The sequence below is a fragment of the Diplotaxodon limnothrissa genome, linkage group LG14 (genome assembly GCF_057381915.1).
Source record: "Diplotaxodon limnothrissa isolate DT_005_m linkage group LG14, D_limnothrissa_male_GT1.1, whole genome shotgun sequence".
Taxonomy (NCBI): domain Eukaryota; kingdom Metazoa; phylum Chordata; class Actinopteri; order Cichliformes; family Cichlidae; genus Diplotaxodon; species Diplotaxodon limnothrissa.
In genome coordinates, this window is record NC_140609.1 from 10,523,144 (window position 1) to 10,548,632 (window position 25,489).

The 25,489-nt window shown below is 41.8% G+C and overlaps 1 protein-coding gene across 1 annotated transcript; it reads left to right on the forward strand.

The window, feature by feature from the left end:
* Positions 1-144: 144 nt before the first annotated feature.
* On the forward strand, positions 145-24,344 carry LOC146618482 (myelin protein zero-like protein 2). The gene is made up of 5 exons (XM_085371527.1): positions 145-334; positions 18,902-19,071; positions 19,485-19,695; positions 21,475-21,646; positions 23,112-24,344. Exons 1-5 carry the CDS (start codon positions 280-282, stop codon positions 23,269-23,271), a joined length of 768 nt encoding a protein of 255 aa, XP_085227653.1. The 5' UTR covers positions 145-279; the 3' UTR covers positions 23,272-24,344.
* Positions 24,345-25,489: the final 1,145 nt, after the last annotated feature.

Here is a 25,489-nt window from a genome sequence, read left to right on the forward strand (position 1 = left end):
AGAATTCGCCGTCTCTAAGTTTTACATGTGAAAAGGAGATAAGAGGGCGGCGAGGAAAGTGGATGACTTTTACTCCGCCCGAAAATGTGGAGGGAGGGTGCTAAAAATGAACTGCGAGGGGGCAGTGGCCAGTTGGGACGCGTCTTTGGGAGACGAGGAGCAGGCGAGGAATCACCGCGACTTCACGATTCAATCCCTCTCCAGAGGGCTTCCACAGATTTGTATCGTGTCTCTGTGGTTCGGTTGACCGCCACCGGTCGCTTTCTTACCGTCCATCCAATGTGCGTAAAGGGGCTCTATGTGTTCACCGTCCTGTCTGGACTCGCAGCGTCAGGTGAGAGCCGCTCATTTGAGTGAAACGGTGATTTTGGTTTAATGTGAGTTGCCGTTTGACATATTTTTTGTGATATATAAATTTATTAATTTTTTTATGTTTTTTTTTTTAAATGTATCTTAATATCTTAAAAGTTATCCAATAACACGCTGTTTTATATTCATACCAGGACACTTATCTGGCAATTTGCGCGTATATTTTTGCGTCTGTGCTTTCCAAAAGTTTACACAGTGTCACATATCTGGGTTGACCCTTAAAGAGAGCTTCCAATAATAACAGCTTCAGAGTAAAAACGCTGATTGCCTGGCTTTTACTTAAAGCTCCCCAGGGACCTTTAACCTCCATCTCAGACCGGTGTCTTGCGTCACTGGGAAGTGGGGAACTTGGCACAGTGGCACTGGGTGGGTCACTTAAGAATTCCAGTAAAGGCTTTACAATACCCATAGTGGGGCCCATTCCAGGCAAGATAATGGTTTAATAGCAATTACCGACATTGAACCCATTGTGTTTGTGGTTTCACGCAAACTCCTTTCCTGTCTATTAACGTGCTTACATTCACAGAGACTGTGAAGCCGCCCGCTGGCCTCAGATAAGTCCACCTGCTTTCCGTTAAGAGAGGGGGCGTAAGAGAAGGGGGGCTGGTGTTCAGGATATGTAATTTGGATCATAACAACTTGTCAGATGCGCAGGGAAATGAACAATCATAGATCTTATCCACCTCTAAAAAAAGTTCCAGCCAACATCTAATCACTGCTTTGGCACGACTAATGGAACATGTTTTAATAGCATCAGTTGGCCCATCAATCAGTGGCAATTCATTCACAAGAAGCCAGGTTGCTTTAACCTTGAAGTAATCTCTGTCCATCCCGGTTAAGTGGATTATATTGATTGAACATGTCCATCCACTGCCAAAGCACCATGTAGGGATTCACTGTAGTGGCAAGCTGCTTATGTTTACAATGAGCATGTGCCTGCAGATCAGTCACAGCACAGGCTGACACTGACGGAGCAGGAGGACGCGTGGATGCAGAGGAACGGATCCTCAAATAACAGCATGTGGATGAAGAGGAGCATGTTGGGACTGATTACAGCTCAGCAGCACCTCAGTTCTCGAGCGTTTTGTGCTGTAATCACTACCATTGCCTTTGGCTTTATTGATAAAAAAAAAAAGGGCAGGCATGACAAAACAAGCCAGCGCAACATTTTTGCGAGCCATGTAGGGTATAAAATATGCAGCCCTCTATGCAAAATAAATGGGATGTTTCTCTCTCGACTGCAAAAGCCTGTCACCGTGCGATCAAAGCCAGTTTGTATTCATTTGTAGACTTGCTGCAAACAGAAAAGTCAGTTTTATGATTTAGGATGAAACAAAGAGAACAATCACACTGCTGCTGCTAAACATCACCGTCACCAAGTGTTAAAAATCCTTCACGGCTCAGAAAACCGTAATGAACTCCTGCTGTGTGTGTTTTTTGAAAAGTGTGTGTTGGCAGGATTTCTTATTTTTAAGTTCAGTAAATCATATTTAAATCAAGACATATTTAAGAGCAATGGGGTTTCTTTTGTTGCTCATTTTCTTCAGCTAGTTTGATCCTTATCAAATTTGGATACATTTTTATTTCGGTAGTGCATTTGTGCTTTGTGGAAAGCTCTTGTGTTTTCCTGCTTCGTGATGGAGGTGGAGGGTGTTAGAGTAGATTCAAACTGAATAAAAACACAGGAGTTTAAACACAAAGAGCTTTTTCCCCTGAAAGCTGTCAAATCAAAGTGTTAAACTGCAGTCTGTTTGACCTGTTGTGCAGCACAGGCCTCTTGGAGGCAATCCAGCATCAATTGAAACACATTTTTCAACAGACTTTTTTTTTCTTTTATAAAGAAATCAAATAGTTAATGATATACATAAATACAGGAAACAGGAAATGAAGTGAAAATAACAGCAGTTGCTGTTGTTATCAGTAGCAGTAGCGGTTTGGCATGCCATTTCTTAAAAGCCCCACATTACTCTCTTCTTTTGTGCTGATTAAATGTCTTAAAGGAGAAAGCGGGATTTGAACCGTAATCTTACAGTGACCAGACTTCCTCTGGAATTTTCCAATTTGTAAGACATGTCACAGCGAATAGACAGGGCCTCCTGTTTAAATTGTTCAGTACTTTTGCATTATTCATCCATTTGTTATGAAAGTGGGGGTTTGAGTTCGGGCATATTTTTTCTCCCCCACGTCTGACCACTTAGCTTCAAAGCCAGCAGAGCAATAACTCAGTTACATGTACTCGCTGCCAGCTGAGAAGAAGAAAAACAGAGCAAAAACAAACACTTAGACCAGATTTCTCTCATTTTTCCTTTTCATCATCCAAATAAAGACAGCCAACTGAACATTTTTTCCATCCCCTTCTGCTTACTGTACGTCTCTTTTTGTTTCTGTTGTTCTCGCTTTGTTTCAATTGTTCTTTTCTTTCTTAAACATGATCCTCGACGCATAAAACACTGACTAATGTGTGTCAGCCTGTCCCGACTTACAGGTTTAACACACATACAGACGCACAGACATGCGAACAAATGGCTGCTGACGATTGCGACTTTCCAGGCCGGGCTATATAAATGGTGATTGTTTAAGCTTTTTCTTAGCTCTGCCTTGTTGACAGTAAAGGAGCAGCTTCTTTAGGCTCTGTTGACTGGGATGTAGCTGTTATCTCCCTGCCAGCGGGTCTCTAATCTCACCACAACAATGTTAATAATAGGTCAACATAACAAAGTGTGACTGTGGTTTTTTTTGACTTGCCGTGCTGTGTTGACATACTAGAGGGACGCCTGGCCTTTGTGGTGCATTGGAATTACCTTAGAGGGGTGTGTTAAGTTGACAGTGACGAATGCCTTGTATGCAAGGGTGCACCAATCCCAACACAGAGGGTTTAGAGGCCCATGTGAAAAATATTTGACAATGACGGCAAGGTGCTCCCCGCACTTATGTCAAGAAACTGTGCTCGGCTCCAGATGGAAGCAGGGGTTTGAAATGCCTTTATCTGGGTGCAGGGAGCATTTGAGTCGCTGCGTCTCGTGCAAATGCAAAGCCCGTATGTTTGTGAGAGTGGCTTTTTTGGCTTGTGTAGTCACTTTTCTTACATGCACTCAGTTGTTGGCTGGCCAATCATTCCCAAAGATGTTTAGAGTTACTTTAAACACGCACATGTACAAGTTCAAACGACCCACCCCAGTACGTTTACAGCATGACATAACTCGACAGTTTCCACAGAATATCAGCAGCTCTTTCGTAGTCATCTTATCTGCGGGGAGGAGGACCTTGAGAATTTTTGTCGCTTAAGTTATCGTTAAGTTGAACCGTTTTTTGACTCAACAGAGGAGTAGTGACCAAGGTGACTATAGTTAACTAAAAATAAGCTAAAAATTCAAACCATATTTCAAAAATTACATTAAGTTAATTCAAATAATACCTAATTGAGCAAAAAACATCCAGGTTTTAACATGAAGAATTATACATATATTTAAGAAAAATGATTTTGTGAGTTATAATTCCAGTACCATCTGGAAACTTTTTTTTTTTCTTATTAGTGTGTGATCAAATATGTGACTTTGTGGGAGTGCTGGGCCTTATAACAATATTTGAACTAGCCAATACTCAGACATTTTTTTATTGTATCTGTCCCAAATTACAGATTCATTTTGATTGTAATAAAGACCTGGGAGAATTTCAGGCTGTTACCTTTAATACTTTACAAGATATTCATGTTCTCAGATTTCAATGCGCAAAAAAGTAGGTAGACCAACATTTAAAAAAAAAATCTTCAAAAGTATTTAATATATGAAGTTATAGTTTTAGAGCAATCATTATAAACGTTCAAACTTTGTACCATAACAATTTAATACAAACTGGAGCAGAATGACCCGTCTGTTGGTTTGGTAAAAGTATTTTAACAACTTGCCCGATGAGGCGCTGATTGAAGTGTTTATTGAGAGTGTGGGATCTCAATAAACACACACAAAAAATAATAATAATAAAAAAAAAAAGTATCTGAGTGAAAATGCTTTGTTCATCCAGTAAATATAGTCCAAGGTTTCTACATAAAAGAAAAGAAAAAAAAAAAGAGAGTGTAGGAGCTAGCCCTTTAAAGCCGGTCAGAGCGGACACGCTCCATTTTGCGTAACTATTTTTAAATCCTGGTAGCACTGCAACCACGTAAGCTAGCGCAATAATTTTTTTGCATATGAAACCGGAGGAGTTGTACTTACATCTTATGCCATCAGCTTGTCCTAGGTCACGGTTTCCTTCCACATACAGCTTTGCAAAAACTGCATAAAAAGCACTTGCAGCAACAAAAACATAATATTCCAGAAACACGCTTTGCCGATCCGATCAGCTGTTTGTAACACTTCCTACGTCCATCAGCGTGAACTATCACATGTCCGGCATGACCTGCCCGAAACCGGGAGTGACGTCATTTTGCGGAAATGTCGTTTTTTACCATTGTGGCCTTATGAACCTATACTTGTGTTTTTAAAAGTTATGTTTGACTTTATGACTTTCTGTGTCGTTTCTGGGATGCTGAGGACTCATATTGCACTGCTGGAAATATTTGATTTTGATGCATATGCTACTTTTTTGCAAATTTGCACTATAATATATTTTTTCGTTTTTCCTGCAATATATGAAAATTGGTGTATCTCAAAAATAAAACTATGAAGACACTTAAAATAAATTTCCTGTGGTGGGAAACTAGTTTGTGCAACTTTTTTGTATTTACAGTTTTGAGGGATAAGCCTCTTTCTCTAACTAGAAATATATGTTAAAAAATCAAAAACGATTTTAAATTTTTTTGTAGTTTATTGCACTTTTTTGCAATTTATGTAATTACTATACACTTAATGCAGACATATTATTAAAATTGGGGCTATAATGGTTGTATTGATGTGTAGCAACTTGAAATGCTCCAAAAAATGGCTCCACAGCATGTAAAAATATAATATAAGCTCTGGCGGACTTGGTTCTATGGTAGGTCTTAAAGGGCTAGAAGACAGAGCATCAGCTGCTTTCAAAAAATAAAACTGCTGTGACTTTACTGTAATGCCTGCGCTGATTTTCCTGAATCTTCCCTCTGACATATGTCATGCACCCCACCCCACCTCACCCCAACCGGTCTCGGCAGATCGCCGCCTCTCCCTGATCCTGGTTCTGTTGGAGGTTTCTTCCTGTTAAAGGGGAGTTTTTCCGTCCCACTGTCACCAAATCACTTGCTCATAGGGATTCATATGATTTTTGGGGTTTTCTCTGTTGTATTATTGTAGGGTCTTTAAGCACCTTGAGGCTGTTGCTGTGATTTAGAGCTGTATAAAAGAAAATGAATTGAGCTGAATTGACTTCAATAATAATTAAAAAGACTGAAAGTATTAAAAACTAAACATTTTCAAACAATAAAAATGTAACTGAATGAAGAAAACCCACTTTGGAGACTAACTGAAGCTAAACTGAATTAGAAACAAAAAGTTAAAATGAAATTTAAGAAAAACGAATTAGGAAATACTAAACTTATAACTGTGGCCATGACGATAGTATTTCACCAGCTGAGAGAGTTACTTTGCCTTATTTTCCTTTCCATTGTTTAGCTTCTGACTTTCATGTGTTGGCTGCAAATTTTTTCAGTGTATACAAAAGCCGCTGTAAGCTTTTGTGCTGTAGTCACAATTTAAATGAATGAGAAGGAAAATGATAAAAGGAGGTAAAGGACTCATGTGGGAGGATTTGGCCCCACTTTTTTAGACCCTGTTTTCCAACATTTTTCAACTTCACCCCAAGTCTGAAACTTGGACTACCCATGATAGGCTGAAATCCCACTGGAGAGAAAAATGGGATTCCTGCAAACTTTGTAACTTCTGCTGAACAGATGACAGCGTATAATTCCTAATTCTAAAACCTTTTGCAACAGTAGAGCCACACAGTCTGTGAAACGACCTCACAGTATCAGTCCACAACATCACATGAGCTGAATCACTGGAAGACACTGTGTCATCCTGAGCTCTAAGTCGAGGCAGAATGTAAAGAGATGCACAGATTCAGTGTGGAGACAGAATTCAGACGTTACTTTTCCTTAAAACTGCCCAAAAAGTATCTGAAAACATAACCTCTGTGTAAAAGTGATACCAGAGAAAAAGACCCTTCCCCTTTAGGATTTCAACTTTAGCTTCTTCAGTGAATTCTGAGTAAAAATTTAAACACTGTAACTGATACAATTAGTTTTTTATGAAATAGCTACTTTTGTCTGTGTGCTTGTTCACAAAAAAGAAACAGTGAACATGAATCTTTGATTAAATGCAGTGAGACTCTGTTAGACCGACTTAACAAACAAACCAGCATTAGAACTAAGCAAGTGTGTCTAAAATCCAACTTTCCATTTTACAGGAACCATGTTTTGTTTCCTCCATCTTGAGTTACATAGTATTCCTTCTAAAAAGCCAGACAGAGCCAGACCATGTTATGTAACTCTTTTCACAGAGTAGCTCTTTCCTCTCTCTGAAGTAAAGCGATCTCTATTTGTAAAATTGGCCCGTTCCCCTTTAAGGCAGCCAGCTGAGAGCAAAGGCCTGCACCTCCTCCACACTTTGGTCTCTGATCTGTGTATAAATTGTCACTGCCTCACTTATTTATCTGCTCGGGGAGGCGGGGGGGCACAGGTGAAAGCCACAGCAAGACCACATGCAGTCTGACTCATACCACGCAAAACCTACATCTTTTTTGCTGCATAGTAAATATGTGAGGCTGTCTATTAAGGGTTGGACTGTCTGTCCAAGAGAAGCCTGAGGGCTGTGGGTGAGCTGGATCGAAGTGCGCTCATTGGACCCCCCTCGCCCCCCAACCCCTCAGGAGTTTGTAATCCCGAAGAGGAGCTGAGTCAGCCGCGAGGTGGGAGTGGAAGCGGTTTGATGGATTAAACTCTTATCCTCACTCACCCCCTTCGCGTTTCCTCTGAACACCGTCGCCTGATGAATTACAATTGGCCAGGAGGAAGTAGGGGGAGTGGGAGAAAAAAGACGAGGAAGAAAGTGTTCAAAAAGAGATTGATGCTTGGTCCCTGCTTGGAATGACCTTTAAGTGTACTCAGACACATTAGCTGTGCATAGTTCATGTCTAAAGAGTTCAAATCACAATAAGAAAGAAATTGCAGTGACAAAATTTGTGACTTGTTTTATTGGGAGAAATATTTTTCTTTGTCTTCCTATAAACAAGGAACAGCTTTCCAAAGTAAATTAATCAAAGCTTTTAGCTTGTCATGTCTTGTTAATAATTAATTTTACATTTCAGCTTTATTTGGAATAAGCGGCAGTGTCATAGACTGTATGCAAAGAATAGACCACACCAACAAAACAGTAACTACTGGGTTTTATTGCAATTTATAAAGCTTTAAGTTGAACATTTTGGCTATTAAACTAGTTTTTTCAAAGAATAGGACGCTGAGTGTTCATGTGCTAGTAACTTGTCATTTTCAAAGAAGCCAAGCCCTATAGCACACCCAGCTTTATTAGCAATTTCACAGTAAATGGGACCATAACTGAGCAGCATGCTGTCTTTAAAAAAGACTTGACACCCTCAGTCCAGTAGTGACTGAGATCATAACCCCCTTAGGAAAGGTCATAAATCAGGAGAGATGTAGGGCCATTTTTTCATTGACTTCTGTGCTGTCCCTTTGGTGCAGCCCCCTGGTGGTTACTAGAAAGAATGACACCAAGCAGTTCAGCGTTTAATTTTCAGACCTAAATATGGACAAGAGAAAAGAGACACCTCAAAGTGACCTCATGTCTTAACACAGCATGGCCAAAGGTGTGGACACCTGAATGGAACAGGTCTGTGTGACAGTTTGATACACAAATATGAAAGTTTTTTGGGGGAGAAATGAATGTGACTGAACAGCTTTGGAAGTGTCAGGCAGGAAACAGCTAAGCATGTAATAAATGATTATATGGACCGTGTGATTAAAACACACCGTACCTTGCATAATTTTCTGCCTCACAACACAGACAAATCCTCTGCTCTTTGGGGTGGGGGGGGGGGGGGGGGGGGGGGGGGTTACTTCTGGAGCTGGTCTCTCTCATTATTCCATCCATCCATCCATCTTCATCCGCTTTATCCGAGGCCGGGTCGCGGGGGCAGCAGCCTAAGCAAAGAGGCCCAGACCTCCCTCTCCCCAGCCACCTCCTCCAGCTTATCCGGGGGAACACCAAGGCGTTCCCAGGCCAGCCGAGAGATACAATCTCTCCAGCGTGTCCTGGGTCTGCCCCGGGGCCTCCTCCCGGTGGGACATGCCTGGAACACCTCACCCAGGAGGCGCCCAGGGGGCATCCTTGTCAGATGCCCGAACCACCTCAGCTGGCTCCTTTCGATGTGGAGCAGCAGCTGCTCTACTCTGAGCCCCTCCCGGATGGCCGAACTTCTCACCCTATCTCTAAGGGAGAGGCCAGCCACCCTTCGGAGGAAGCTCATTTCTGCCGCTTATATCCGCGATCTCGTTCTTTCGGTCACTACCCACAGTTCGTGGCCATAGGTGAGGGTACCCTCACCTACCCTCACCTCTCTCATTATTGTCTTCCCAAAAACACACTCATTTGTAATTCTTCTTCTGTTGTTTTATGTTCAAATTCTGTTGAGTTGTGTGAGCTTTGTGAGCCGCATTTGCTGGTTTTCTCAAGTTGCAGTGCGTTTGAACTCTCAGGGCTGCCGTAACTTTTGTAAAACAGTACAAAGTAGAAAGATCACTTAAGGCCAGCTGTTCATGAGTGAATGGAAATTTATTTATTTATTTATTTATTTAGGACAGTGCATGTTAATGAACATAAATGTAAAAAAAAATTACATGAATGTAAACATACCAGATTATAGCCAAGGGCTAATTTCCATCTGTTGTCCTTAAGCATAAAAAATAGACATAATAATTCATAAAAATTCATCATTCATTCATAATAAAAACTCCATCACCAAACTTACACATACACACCATTCTGTTCCCAAATAAAACATTAAAACTATACAACTCATACATGATCACACACTTGATTTGTCCATAACCAGTTTTTAACCTTTGCCTTAAACAAATTGAGTGTAGAGCATTCTCTAATGGGTTGAGGAATTTGTATTAATCTCTGACTCTTTTTTACAGCGTGTCTTTTGTCTTCACCCCCATCGTGTTTTGGCACATTGCCGCCCCTCCCTGAGCCTGATTATGAAGCGCCTTGAGGCGACTTTTGTTGTGATTTGGCGCTATATAAATAAAATTTAATTGAATTGAATTGATTTTGCTGGAGGTTTCTTCCTGTTAAAAGGGAGTTTTTCCTTCTCACTGTCACCGAGTGCTTGCTCATAGGGGGGTTATTTGATTGAAGGGGTTACGATATAAAGCACCTTGAGGCCACTGTTGTGATTTTGGCCTATATAAATAAAACTGAATTGTATAAAGAAAGCATACATGTCAGTATCTCAAACAAAGTTGTGTTCATTCAGGGGTTCCCTCCCATTACACCAGTCAACACTCAGCCCTGTGTCCCCCTCCTCTGTGAACACATTGTTACCTGAACCTGCTATTCCCAGCCCTCAGTCCAGCCCCTCATGAAAGCGAGGCCTTGTTAAAACCAGGGAAAACTAACCTGGGCTTGTGAAACATCTTACAAAGAAGAGAAGAGGCTCTTTGTAATCCACTGAGCTCTTTGTGTGTTTGCTCCTGTCCTAAGTGTTTCCTCCAAAACCGGCGTAACAGAGAATCAGGTTTCCTCCGGCGCTCCGTTTTGTTTCTGAGCCGTAATGAGGAGAGGAAAGGCACAAACACGCACAACAAGGAAATAATGTAATGAAACCAATTTCCTGATTCGGAGAGTTGTGTCAGCTGCTCGATTTCTCCTGCAGTGTTGCCTCCCTATAAGACCTAACGTCCTCTTTGCAAATTGTAAAGCAGGTTGGCAGAAAATACCACTTACACAGTGACTCACAGCTGCCTGGATATACTTTAGTGGATATACTTTACCATCTAATCAATGGTGTCTTCTGTTTTTAAACTAGCTCTGTTCCCCTTGCTTTAGAAAGATGCATATATATGAGCAACTGCATCAACAAACCCCAAAGCCCAACAGAGAAGGTTTGCTGAGGAGCTGTGATAAGAGCTCTATATACCACGTAGCATTGCCTTTCTGCAGCGTGAAACACACCCAGAACGGCCTGGAAATGTTTAAGCTGTGGAAGTACAGCTGTTGGTAACCAAAGCAAAATATTGCAGTCAGCAGAGGTCTTAGTTTGTTTGCCTGCCTCTTGGTTAGCTAAGGTTTACCGACGAGTGGGAGAAAGGTCAGTTGACGAAGTAGGAAAGCAAGTGAGTGAAGAATATGTTGTGCAGGATGTGCTATGAGGGCAGCACGGTGGCACAGTGGTTAGCACTGTTGCCGCACAGCAAGAAGGTCTTGAGTTCAATTCCAACATCAGGCCGGGGTCTTTCTGTGTGGAGTTTGCATGTTCTCCCCGTGTTTGCGTGGGTTCCCTCCAGGTACTCCGGCTTCCTCCCACCGTCCAAAGACATGCAGCTTGTGGGGATAGGTTAATTGGATAATCCAAATTGTCACTAGGTGTGAATGTGCGAATGAATGTGAGTGCGAATGGTTGTCTGGCCCTGTGTGTTGGCCCTGCGACAGACTGGCGACCTGTCCAGGGGTGTACCCTGCCTCTCGCCCTATGACAGCTGGGATAGGCTCCAGCGCCCCCCGCGACCATGAAAAGGATAAGCGGAAGCGAATGGATGGAAGGACGTGATATGCATCCTTGGCAGAACTCTATGAGATGGTATTTTTTTAACCTGGATAATAAAAATACTTCAGTTTTATCTTCCAAGGGTAAAAAAAAATGTAAATAACTTTAATAACTAACGAAAAAATCTAGCCTGGGAACAGATCAGTGATGCGTCACTCTCAGTGCGTCCTTATTTCCTCAGGATAATCTAATTAACTTTTTCAACTAAAGTGAAACTTCATATTTGCTGGTTCCTCAGTATTTACTCGGTAGGGCTTCATTATTTCATAGTTACTTGATTAAATGTGAATCAACAGCTTGAAGCAACACAAAAAGAATAATTAAAAAAATAATAATGTAATCTGTAATGAAAAAGTACATATTGTCGTTTTAAGATGAAAATGGGGAGTCAGATTCACAGATTATTATGCAGTAGTCATTAACTACGGAGATAGTTTCTCCCAGATGGTTCTTTAGTCAATAATCATTTTTGACTTTATAGCCTTGGCTCAGGAGTTAGTACTGATAAAAAGTCCTCAGTTTTTTCCTTCCTTAGTGACTAATGGTTGCTAAGGAACCCTGTTTATGTAACTCTTTCTCTATGACGCGAGACGGATTGTGTTAAGGCTCAAACTGCAGTAACTTCTGAAATTCTGACTGTTTTAAATTGGTTTTAAAAGGTCAGAAAGGTCAACAAAGGAGATGCAGGAGCCTCAAATATTGACCACAAAGGACAATTATTGATGTTTTTCGCCCCTTAGTTCTTGCTATGTTATGACTTTGGTCTTTTTCACAGCTGGGACCAAATGAAAGTGGAAACATGAAAAGACCCCACACTCTGGTTGCTCCACACATTCTGGGCGCTGCTTCTAAGTGACAGCAGACAGCTTCATGTAGAAATAGGCCTGCTAACCTCTGCATGCACCCGGAACAACCAGTGCACTACCATGCACAAAAGAAAGTTTTAGAATACCAAAACCAGAATATTTTTAAGCTTTTAATAAGAATAATAAGAATAAAAGTGATTCCTGCCAACTGCTTCATTCCACACATACCTGCATGTCTGGCAGTGTGAGATTAAAAGCAACACTGAAGCGTCCTTGAATGAGGCTGTGCACTCATAAACCTGCCTGCACTCACTGCCACCGGTTGAAATACATACATGCAGGTCAGAAAGTACTTAATAATTTCTGTGTCTTTGCAAGGCTTCATAGAGTCATGGGATGACCGCCAAGCCAAGCAAAACCAATCACAGCCAAGAGGACTCTGTTAGATTATTATTACAGTAGATGAAAGTACTTACCCTCTCCGGCTGCAGACAGAACAGTGGGCCAGAGCAGTTTGTACCGAGCAGTGTTGACAGGTAGAATAAAGTGCATTAAAGGTTCAGCAAGTTCATTTCATTGTGATATATAAGGGATATTGATAGATATTCTGGACTTGCGCCAACACCAGCTATTGAAGCGTGTGTGTGAATGTGTGTGTGTGTGTGTGTGTGTGTGTGTGTGTGTGTGTGTGTGTGTGTGTGGGTGCATGTGGACTTGTGCCAACAGATGGGCCCTTGGGCTTAACCCAGCGAACGCACACAGGTCGATATCCACTCAACAACGAAAGACAATATTTTATGATCCTAGCTGTATCCGATACTGTATTGGTTCAGGAACACGAACAGCTGACGTTTACATCAACAAAAATATGCACAAGGATACACGCATGCACATACGCACTTTCTCCAGAAGTCTGGGAGAGATAAGACTTTGACCTGGCGGGAAATCCCATGTGGGAAAGTCTTTCATTTAAACTGTAACGGCGTCGGGTTACAGACGCATTTCACACAAAGACTCTAATTTGGTCTTTTTTAATTACCAGTGAAGAATGTAACTGATGTCATTCAGATGCTTCACAGTATTTAATATTTCCAATTAGAAAAAAAAAGGTTGTGGGATTTTTGAAATATTGTGTTTTCTTGTCATCCTGACAATTGAATTTCTGTTTCCTTCTGTAAAGGAATCCAACTCTTTCTAGATAAAACTTTTTACATGAAAGTTTTTCATTCTGCCTGCAAAGAGTAAAAAAAAATGCAAAAAAAAAAAAAATCACACAAATAAAAGAAAAAAGTAGCAAGTTGCACACAAACACAAATAGGACAAATCAATTTGCCTGTAATCTTCCCATGCCCTCTTCCGTAGTCTACATAGCTCCAACTTAATAAGCTGTGAAAGCCCTCTCTGTCTCTGCGTGCTGGGTGTGGTCGGCATTGGCTGGACAGGATGTTCAGACATAAACAGTTGAGCAAACGAGATTGGACAGAAACTTATGCTGGAGGAGACAAGTGGACATACAAGCAAACAAACATCATTATCGTATCTAATCCTTACAGACTGCAACTGTGTAGAATGACATGGCTAATCTCTAGCTCCATCTATGCACTAATAAGTCACTCATATGCTTCTTGCTTATTTCTTGTTTCTTTCCCCAAATGGGTCCGTTCAACACTGGTAATGTCTTTACTCATGTAACGGCATGTGTCCCCCTCAGCAATTAGTGCCTGCTAATGGCAAATTAAATAGTGATCACGCACTTCTAGCTATGGGGACAAATTACTGTTAGAAGCACTGTACATAACCCTAATGCTGCTGTCGTCGTGCTAATACTCATTCTCCCTCTAAAAAGACCTAATTAACCTTAATTCTTAATCAGCTCTGCGTGCGTCAAAAGGACGGCACAGTTGAAAGCGCGTACTTTTTTGTTGCTCAAAAAGAGATTAGTAACACTTATTTAAATTCATGTACTCGAAAATAGACTTGGTTGAGGGTAGAAATGTGAAATGAGGTGTTATGGCCCGGAGGACCTGCTTCCTCCGCTCGCATTTGAAGCACAGTGAATCATTTCAGTGTAAGCTTTTAAACAATTTGGTAGAGGAGCACAGGCACTGCACTTTTACTCTGCTAATCTTCCAGGTCCTCTGTCACTTCTCGGATGTGAAAATAAAAGAGTTTAGCTGTGAGTACTGACTTCTAACCAGAAATGTACCCCCTTTCTTCTCTGGTTCTTCTTCTCTGTGCTGGTCGTATAATTGCAATACAGTGGAGGAAATAATTATTTCATCTCCTGCTGAATTTGTAACTTTGCAAGCTTTCAAAGAAATGTTTAGTCTATCATTTTTTACAGTAGTTCCATTTTATTGGACACGACTGAATGTGAACCAGAAGTCCGTAAAAAACATTAGATGAAAGTTATAAATTGATTTGCATGTCACTGATACTGATTACAGTCAGTCAATTACAGATACTTGAGACCTTGTATATAAAGCCCACCTATCACAGAATCATCTGCGTGTGTTCCAACCTTTCCACCACAGTGGCCACGACCAAAGAGCTGTCAAAGGACAAGATTGTTGACCTGCACAAGGCTGTAATGGGCTACATGACCATCAGCAAGAAGCTTAGTGAGAAGGTGACAACTATTGGTGAGATTATTTGGAAATGCAAGAAGTATAAAATGACCATCAATCGGCCTCAATCTGAAGCTCCATCCAAGATGTTGAGATTATAAGAAAGAAAGATGGTAGATCCTCTCAAAAGTCCACTGGAGAACAGTGTTAATGATTTGAAGACAGCTGGGACAATAGACATCAATACCACCACTGATAACACACTACACTTTAATGGACTTGTTTATGAAGGCACATGTACAGGTCCCTGTTAGGTTTGCCAGTGAACATCTAAGTGCTTCAGACAGGGTTTGGGAGAAGGTGCTGTATTCAGATGAAACTAAACTCAAAATGTTTCTTTGTTTGGAAGAAGACAGATTTTGAGTATGACCCAAAGAACACAACCCCCACAGTCAAACACAGAAGTGGAGACCTTAATACTTTTCTAATTTCACTCCACTGAGGAGCTAATGAATGGGGGCATGTACCATAACATCTCGGAAAACAACCTCTTCCTTCCCTCAGCCAGAACACTGAAGATGAGTCATGGATGGATCTTCCAGCATGACAGTGACTCAAAATATATCACCAAGGCAAAAAATGGACGTTAAGGTAATGTAGTGACCTAGCAAATCTCCAGACCTCACTCCTTTAGAAAATCTGTGGAGGGAAGGCTTTCTTCCTGTTAAAAGGGAATTTTTTCTTCCCACTGTCGCCAAAGTGCTTGCTCATAGCGGGTTATATGATTGTTGTTTTTTCTCTGTATGTATAATACAATAATATAATATAAAGCGCCTTGAGGGAACTGCTGTTGCGACGTGGCGCTGTATAAATTAAATTTAATTGACTTGAACTGAAGTTTTAGTGGCCAAGCAGCAGCCAAGAAGCCTAAAGGATGTAGAGAGTTTCTGTAAAGAGGAGTGGACCGAAATCCCTGCTGAGCAAACCTGGTGACCAACTACAAGAAACATCTCACCACTGTTCTTGCCAACAAGGGTTTCTCCACCCAGTATTAAGTCATGCTTTGTTTGGGAATCAAATACTTACTTCACTCAATGACATGGAAATGATGTAATGTGTTTTTTATCTTCTGGAGTTTTGGTTCATATTCTCTCTCCATCGCCATTAAATTTAAACTATCATAAAAATTAGAGACTGTTCATTTCTTTGCAAGTCAGCAAAGTTACAAATTCAGCAGGGGACTGTATTCCAGCACATGGAACCGCAGTGGACTATGATGCTTGTTAGCTTAATTATTATTTATTGCTGCTGTCAGTGTAACATTTGTAGAATTTAAAAATTTAATCACTGCTTTTGCAAGAATATTTCATCTCCTTTAAAAAGAAATGAAGCTATTTGCACAATATTCTCAGTGTCTTGTTTTGTGCTTTTGTATCTTATGGCCACAGGGGATCAATGCAGCTTACAACAAAATAAACAGTTTATTGCTAGTTTAGCATGCCAGAACTAAACAATAGTGCCATTTGATCAGTCGTGCCAACTTAAATATTTAATACGACATAATCTCAAGTTGCAACAGCACATTATGCTGTCCCCCCAAATAAATGAATACTTAAATAGAAAGCTGAAGTATATTCCTACTTTTTCAAGAAAGAAGATGTAAACTTTGAAACAAGGCCTCCTTTTATTGCTGTTTGCTATGAGGGCTCATCTATAGTGTGCTGCCTGTCTTTTAGTTACATCTCTGCAAATCTCCAGACAGGATAGGCGACCCCTGGTCCATTTACTAAGATAAACAAAAAGGCTTTTAGACTTTGAGAGAGAACCAAACAGCTGGCAAACATTTGAAATGACTCGTTGCCTCTGTAACATGCTTTACAGGATCATGGACAGCCAGTGATTCGTGGTTAGGATTGATCAGGTCACTTAGCGCTTCTGAATTGGAGCCTCTCCATCAGTTGCAAAGCGTAACATTTCTTCAGGGATGTCCAGCACGTTGAGTCTTTATCGCAGTATGTTGGAGATAGCAACACGCCCCCACTGCATGACTTCTGTTCAACAAGTCAAAATAAGAAGATATCACGTTCACAGGGAATTCAGATGTAGATGAGCAGACATTTTTATGACACTGAGTAGTAATATTTATAGTTTTTTTGTGATGCTTTTCTAAAATGTGATGACTTGCTGCTCTGAGTCTAATTCATTTTCCTTTAATTAAGCCACTGGTTGGTTTCACACTGAAACAGGCTAGAAGAGTAGACCTCGGGAACGCCATGGCCGGTTCAAAGCAGATTTGAAACCATGCCATGCGGTGTCATCTGTACTGATAACTCAAAATTAGGGAGTCATAGCACTCAAAATTGAGCAGGTCTTTAAATATTTCATTTTGAACCAAACCCCTGCTCGATTCTGCTATTCCCTGTCTTTTTCTTGGACATCCTTGTGGCCTGGACTCAAGTGTCAGGATTGAAGAAGTGCACACGGCCGCACACCTGCCGTCGAGAGGGAGTCATTAAGCGGCTGTGCTGATGCAGCCAGTGTCGATGCTCTTGACCTAATGAACATCCTAAACACAGCCAGTTCTCTCCATTAATTCCATGCTCCTATACACACAGCCAAGTGATGGGAAGGAAAGAGGTGGAAAGGTGGTGAATTAAGGCTTACAGCCTCTGAAGTGCATCCAACAAAGCACTGAAAAGTTCAAGATTGGTATCTTCTGCCTTGCTCTGCTCACTCGTACGCAGCACTCCCAGGTTTCACCAGACTCATTTAAAACACATTAGGCTGTTAGAGCACTGTCAGGGAGAGAGAAGCTCGTCTGTTTAATGCTGCGAGGGGTTGCCTGGTCTCATCCCGGCCCACAGGAAACTCTCTCCAGCCTGATAGGGAACAAAACACACTGCCCAAGGAGCTAAGCCCCCGCTGAACATTTCCCAGCAAGCTCCTGCCTTAATGCACACAGTGATTATAAACCAGCGGTAACAATATGGCTCAATTTGCCTGCTTTGCAAGACTATTCTAATTTCTGTGCTGCTGCTGCTGATGTTTTGTGCCTGAAGCCTTATATTGATATTCACCAGCCACCTCAAATTACTTAACTGAGAGTTTACGTTGTAAAGGACAGCTTAATCCATCTTTATATTATATATTATTCACATCTTTAATAATTAACACTGTCACAAAGATGTAATTACTGTTCAGCCTTTTTTTTCTTCTAATGAACTGATTAATAACGTCTCCTTATTTAATTCTGATGTTTTGATGACTAAATACTTCACTATAACCTAGTATGTATAAAATCAAGGCCAGGTATGAGACACTGAGGTGAGCAGTCTGGCCAGAGAGGGCTTTTCCATCAGACGTACGATTCTTTTCAAGTGTTTGGCTTAATCTGTAGAGATAGTGCTAATGGCAATAGGAAAAGTCTGGGCTACCCTGAGCTCACTGCAGCTACTAGCCCTGCAGAAGGATGTCTGCTGTGTTCTTGGTATTGAAAAACACTAGACATGGCTTCTGTTGTTTTTAGAATATAGAGCTCTCTCTATAAATAGTCCTGGTGGCTTTAACTACACAACCGCACACAGACTTCCATATCAACCTGCACTCACACAAACACACATACTCAGGAGACTACTTCATCAAGGATCTGCTGTCAGAGTCTGTGATCTCTGGGAGAGGGAAAACATAATCGTCTGGCTCCCTATGCCATACTGATGGGCTGCCAGACGGAAAGTCAGCATTAAACACGTCTATTCATGGCCCACCGCATGCTAGGTGTGTGTGTTTCCACATGGTGTAAATGTGTAACAGCGCTGACTCTGGGCAGCTCTATCCATCATACTATGGAGGAGCCAAATTGTTGCCAATATCCCTCCCTTCAGGTCCATCCATTTTTCGTCTAATAGCTCCACCGTACTGTAAAGACTGACATGGTCCACATCCACCTAATATACTGCAGGCTCTCACTTTCCGGCTTCTCTCAGTCGCAGTGATCAAATTGGCCATTATTCACAAAGTGTCACAGAATTGGCTCCTGATCTGAAATCTTTCAGCAAATGTGATGGGATGAAGCGGATTTCTGATCGTAGCTGTGCGTTAGTAAATTCCTACTTTTAGCACTTGAAGGATTTCTGTATCTAATATAGGCTACTGTGTATTTCCAGTGACAACTTAGTGATTTTTCTTGCAGCAGCACTGCGTAGGCAGAAGCAGGGTCACTGAGTACACTGCATGTACTCAAAAAGAAGGGAATTACTGATGAGGGTGAATTTGTACAACACCTATTGGGTTGTATTTTTTTCTTGTGCATTCCAGAGATTATTTTACCCGCCATCTGCGTGTGCATGTATTGATCTCACCCACTGTGTTAATTCTGCTGCTGCAATTTATGCTCACATGTTGCAGGCATGCTGCAGGTCAGCGGGATGCGTATATACACATCTGAGGAGGTTGAGGCGGTCAACGGCACAGACGTTCGTCTGAGGTGCACCTTCGAGAGCTCGTCTCCCATCAAACCCGATGATGTCGTCATCACGTGGAGCTTCAGGCCACTTAAGGGGGGTCCAAGGCAGTCGGTGAGTGTGTGCGTGTCGGTGAATGTGTGCGTGTCTGTGTCTTTGCAAAGACAAAAAAAAGTGAGAACAAACCACAAAACCTCCCTCATTGTGTCAAGGAGCATCCGCCCCCTCATCCAAGTAAGAGAGGAACCGGTGAGTCATCTGGCTCCCTGTGGAGCATTCAAGACAGCCAGTGTTTGTATACTTGTGTGTGGGGATATTGAGAATAGACAGAGTAAGAAGCGGGAGATTTGGGCAAGTCTGGGCTTTTATTTTCCTTTCTTTGCTGGAAGAAAATGTCTTCACTCTCCAGCAGCAGCAGCAGCAGCAGCAGCAGCAGCAGCAGCAGCAGAGGACTCAGTTTGATAACTTCTGACTATTCCCTGCCATCGTTACCCTATCTAAATGTATCCACCAATTTTCTCTTGCAGGTATTTTACTACCAAAGGAAACCATTTCTTCCACAAGAAGGACTCTTCAGAAAGTGCATTTCCTGGGCTGGTGACATCATGGGCAGCGATGCCTCCATCATAATTCGAGAGGTCAAGTTCATCTACAACGGCACTTACATCTGCCAAGTGAAGAACCCACCCGATGTCCACGGCCCGGATGGAGAAATTAAACTGAGAGTAGTTGAAACAGGTCAGCAGTTTGAATTTTCAGCCAACATTTTCCTTCGTACATCCTTCATTGAACGTTTCTAGCTATACATTTTATGTCATGGTGGAAAGTCAAACATTTGATGGCAACGCAAGTTAAACCAGCAAAAACACAATGTGCAATTCACCTGAAAAGTTTAGAAATGTTAAAGAAATAAATATTAATTTTATCAAATAATAATAAAAAGCATAATAAAGATAATAATAAATAAATAATTAGAAATAAATTCAAGTTAGTGTAATAATATCCTTGAAAAAAAGAGACTGGTGGTGAAGGCTGTGGTAGCCAGCACCAAGACGTTAGCAGCAGAAGTCCTGTAAGTTTAGGGTGGGGCCTCCAGGTATCCGACTTGTTTGTCCAGCACATCCCACAGATGCTCGATTGAATTAAGATCTGGAGAATTTGGAGTCCAAGTCAACACCTAAAACTGGTTGTTGTGCTCCTCAAACCATTCCTCAACCATTTTGGTGCATTGCCCTGCTGAAAGAGGCCACAGTCATCAAAAAATACTGCTTCCATAAAAGTGTGTTCATAGTCTGCAAAAATGCTTAGGTAGGTGGTACGTGTCAAAGTAACAGCCACGTGGATGGCAGAACCCAAGGTTTCCCCACAGGACATTGCCTAAAACAGGTGCCAGGTGTTCTCCAGACCATCGACATGATATAAAAGAAAGCGTGATTCATCAGCCCAGGCCACCTTCCTTTATTGCTCTGTGGTTCTGTTCTGCTTACGTGCCCATTGTTGGTGCTTTCATGGGCACTCTGACTGGTCCGCAGCTATGCAGCCCCACATACAAAACACTACACTGCTCTGTGTCTTCTGACACCTTTCTATCAGAACCAGCATGAACTTTTTGTGCACTTTGAGCTACAGTAGCTTGTCTGTTGGTCAGGGCACACGGGCCGGCCTTCACTCCCCACATGCATCAGTGAGCCTTGGCCTCCCACGACCCTGTCGTTGGTTCACCACTCTTCCTTTAATGGACCACTTTTGATAGGTACTGACCACTGCAGACTGGGAACACCCCACACTCCGCTCTGACTCAGTTATCTGGCCATCACAAGTTTGCCCTTGTCGCACTCGCTCAAATCCTCACACTAACATTTTTTCCGGCTTCCCACATATAAACTTTAAGGACTAAATGTTCATCTAATCTATCCCACCCACTAACAAGTGCCACTATGAAGAGATAATCAGTGTTTATTTTACCCGTCAGTGGTCATAATGTTATGACTGATTGGTGTTTTATGCATCAGTATTTAAACACAGAAAAAAATCAGTCAACAAGATGAGACAAAGCAGTGCTAGCAGCTATGAGATGTCACGTATGCAGACCTGAGTGAGTGCTAGAATGCTGACGTAGTGTAACAGGGGAAGTAAATTTAATCTTACAGTCTTAGCATGAAAAACACAAAGTTTTGGCAGGTGTTTGTGGAAACCAAGCTCGAATTCTGCAAAGTAATTGTGATCACCTGACTAGAGAAAAAGTCAGGTGATCACTGGCAGCCAGAAATGAACTGGCACCACGAGGAAGTTCCTCTACTGCACATACAAAAAGCAAAGGCTGTACTTCTTTCACTTTCGACCAAAGTTGTGGACTCACTGACCTCGTCGTCTCTAAAGATGCCCTGGTAGCCTTACTAGTGCTTTTGTATTTATACCGGCTTACAGGAGACACATATTGGAAAAGCACAGTTAAAGTGCCTTTGAGCTGAGGGTGTTGTTTATTTTCAAATAAATATCCCTGTCTATCACTTTCAGCCTCTTTCTCCGGACTTCTCCTGCTGGCATTTGCCATCGCAGCCGCCATCTCCGGCATAGTCATCCTCCTCCTCATCATCGCATCCTGCAGGAGATGCAAGAGGAGGAGACAAAGGGAGCTGGAAGGGAATGAGGAGGCCCCGCGCAAAGAGCGAAAAGACCCCACCGCGTGGTAAGAAAAGAGACAAAAGGGAAAGAAAAAAGAAGAATCACACACTTTCTCTCCCGTTCTCAGTCTAACTCTGGGGATCAGGGCTTGTGGTCCTCCCTGCAGCTCTTTTCCTATTGGACAATTCACTTTCTTCCTTCCTCTCCAACTGCAGTCTTTGGATCCTACAGATTTGGACCAATCAAAGGGCCAGCTTTTACAAAGCAGACATAAAATGAAAAATGTGCCTTTGTGCTGAAAGCAGTAGACACTGACCTTTTAGCCAGACTGCTGCGAATCACCACGCGCCTTTCTCAGAAAGGACTGTTTAATCGCATCCTCTTTTCCTGTTAGACTAAATGTGCTTCCAAACACACTTCCTGTTTGGAGTAAACTTTTGATGTAAACTTAGAACAATGGTGTATTCCTGTTGCTTACTTCCCTACTGATGCATTTTAAACTCCTACATAGCAATGCACCACAGCGCATGTTTGTTATAGTAGTTCAGCAAACAATAGAAACAATGCTACAATGAAAGCGCTTCTGTTGAATTCCTTTAATCACCACATGATGGTAATATTGTGAAACCCACACAAAGCTGTTATTTCATTAGTCATTAATATTGGCTGTGTGATTCAGTCTTCCGTGGTTCATGTGAAGCTGCAGGAGGATGCTGGTTTACGATTCTGTTTTGTTTTGTTCCACTGCTGAAGTGAAATTGCTGTACTTCTCTGACATCCTGTGTCATCGTTAGCCCGATTTTGTGACTGGTGTAATATAACCGAGGTGCTTTGAAACAATCAAGATCTGTTGGTGAGCTGCTTTGTTGGAAGCAGACATTTTTAACCAGCACTTTTGTATAAATTCAATAACAACACAGAAACATTAACACGATCAGCTCTGAATTCTTTTCTTTTGAACCATTTTAATGGCCTTCTGTCTGTTTCAAACAATGAGCTAATTTGTCAAAAATACACCTTTTTTCTTGGGCGCTGGAGTTTTCTTTGCTTCTCTCTTGGGTTTTCAGATCTCTCTGTAAAAGGTGCAACGATTATTTGTTTTTTCCTATGAAATACAGTGTTACTGTAATGCGTCACACCGTGAAAGCGAAAGGTGTTGAGGAAGTTTTGTTCTTCTTGCTGTCGCTGATCAGATTTAGTCAAAGTGTCTCTCTTGCTTAAAAAAAAAAGTTGTATAAGAAGGAAATAATTGCACCCAATCAGAGCTCATGTGGGAGAGATGTTCATCCAACCTTTCCTCTTAATTTGGGACAGATTATTCCTAGCTGATGCTAACCCTCTGTCCCTGCTGCTGTGTTTGTGTCTGCTTGTCTTTGTCCTTTGACCCCGCCCCCCCAATGTGTGTGACTTGTGGGTGTGTACATGTATGATCATGCATGAATGCATATCCCGTTGTGTCTATATGTGCCGTGTTCGCTCGTCTCCCCCGTTCGCCTGCGTGTGCATATCTGTGTGCGTGTTTGTCACAGCCACCCATCGAGGGCCGTCCACCTCTTCTTATCAGAGACCTCCATAGAGATTGACAGTTCAGACGGCATGATCTCAGATCCCAGCACCAGAGACTCGAGCTCCTCCGAGGAAGAAGGCCCGAGCTCGGATGATGATGATGGCGGTGACGACTCAGATTGAGGAGGAGAAGCTGAAGCAGAGCCAGCCAGGAAGCTCGACGGAGGGATGCCAGATGATACCTGCGGACCTCGCCATCAGGCCCAGCGCGGGTCAGATTAAAAAGGTGCTGCAGCTGAGGTTGAATTGTGCAGTCTGTACAAATCTGTGAGGAAAACTGAAAGTTTGAAAACTTTCCAAGCAAGCACAGAGAGGTTAGAACAAGGCTGAATGAGCACAGAACAAAAGTAGAATCGTTTTACTTGACTGAGTCCGGAAATATTCATATGTGGGGAGAAATGTGTGAGTAAAAGTGCAGGGTTTGTGGAAGTAACCCTGAAATCTTGGCTACTGTCCTGAAGGGAAGAGGGGACAATTCTTAATCAGTAGCTGTCTCCCAGGTGACACGTGGATCTTGTTACATGTAGGAAGTCAATACCAAAATCAGCTGCACCAAGCGATCGATTTCCCTAAAGACATTGGCGTGAACTGTATTTAGATAGAAAGAGAAGGACACCACTGCTGATGATCAGCCATATATGCAGATCTTTATTGCACTGAGGCTTTTTTTCTTTCATCGTCTTAATGGAGAGTATCTCTGGTACCTGTGGGCTAATCTTTCACACAGTGGCTTTGTTTTACAGTTAAATGTCATTAAAGATAATGTACAGGAGGTCTTCCATTTCAGTCGGTTATGCACACCATCGTGACGCCAGCCTGCGAGTACTGGTCAGGAGTAGCTTTGTCCTACTCGAGTACACAGAGATGCGTACAATGTGTCATATCAAATGGAGAAACAAAGCATAAATATTGCTGCCATTTTTTCTCAAGGCCAAATATCTGATCCATGAGCAAGCAGCTGCGCATGCACCTGCCCTGAGTGTTGTGTGGGAGCGCACAGTCAGATCTGAAAACCCTTTTGATTTGAAAATGAGAGCCTGTTTTCCCCCCCCCCCTCCATGCGCCTGTGAATGCATCGTGTCTACTAACAAATGAATTTGCTGCCTGTCTTTCATCCTTGTGTGACAGACTTTTTACTTCTATTTGAATATTGAGCACTATGTTTATAGATTTTTATTTTCTTCTTTTGTAGATAAAGCCAGAAATATTTTATCATGTTGTTTTAAAAAAGTGTCATTCTATGTATTTGTTATAGAGCTTTTATAAAGAAAATAATAAAAAAAAGAGAATTTTCTAATAATCATGGCCCTTGACTCTTGACTACATTCAGTTCACTGCACAAAAAAAGACACGGACATGCAGACCTTCACTTAGAGCTCAGTGTGATTTGATATATGTCATCTATTATGTAAGAGAGTAATCTTGTTATCCAGCATTTATTATGCATCATTATCTTTAATGCATTATCTACAGCTGCGTGTTTATTGTGCGTCTAGAGAGCTTTACACTTGTTGTATCTGTAAACATTAATGTCCTGAATCACTGTTTCATTCCTTGCAGGTCCAGTATGCTCATACCTGCCTTTGTCACTTCAGTCTGGGTTTGTTTACTGAATTCTGATTGGTCATGTCTACAAATATGTCACTCTATACATTTGTCTGTGTGTTTGTGTGTGTGTTTGGCAGTCCATTTGTGAGCCCCGATCAAAGTCTGGCCAGCTTTAGTTACTGAGTGACAGACTTTAACAGTGTCAGCAAGTCTGCAGGAGGGTTAACTAAAAATGGAAGGGGGGATGTTAAATAATTATATTTCATAGTAGAAAGAGCAACAATAATAATAATAATAATAATCAACTGTGGATGTTTAAATAACATAATGTACACCTGGATTTTTGACTTTCTAGAGCATTATTTATCTTCATTGACCAAATTTGAATGCAACACCCAAAACACTTTTGGGCAAATTAATGACACCACTCTCTGTGCTATCAATCTATTTGGCCAGGCAAGCAGAAACATGATGGGAAGGACGATAGACGCATTAAATTTTCAATGCAGCTGTTGTTCTTAACCCCTCCCCTCTCCTGTCATTGAAAGGAAACACATCGTATGCGACCGAGGTGATTGATTTCTGTGTATCTGCCCTTTGTGCATTCATCCCTCTTACCTATTTGAGAACTAAACTCCCAGGAGAGGTGCTCTTAGCCATTCCTCGCCCATGACTCATTTATCAAGCCATTGTCTTTCACAGTGTGTTCAGCATTGCCACGCACCCAGAAAACACCTCTATATTCTACGGGGAGCGCACAGTAAAGTAAATGTTGAAGAAATGATTCGTGTCT

Coding starts and splice junctions, on each gene's coding strand:
- LOC146618482 (XM_085371527.1), top strand. CDS start 280: ATGTGCGTAAAGGGGCTCTATGTGTTCACCGTCCTGTCTGGACTCGCA. Junction 19,072..19,484: donor AGGGGGGTCCAAGGCAGTCG/GTGAGTGTGTGC, acceptor TTTCTCTTGCAG/GTATTTTACTACCAAAGGAA. Junction 21,647..23,111: donor CGAAAAGACCCCACCGCGTG/GTAAGAAAAGAG, acceptor TGTTTGTCACAG/CCACCCATCGAGGGCCGTCC.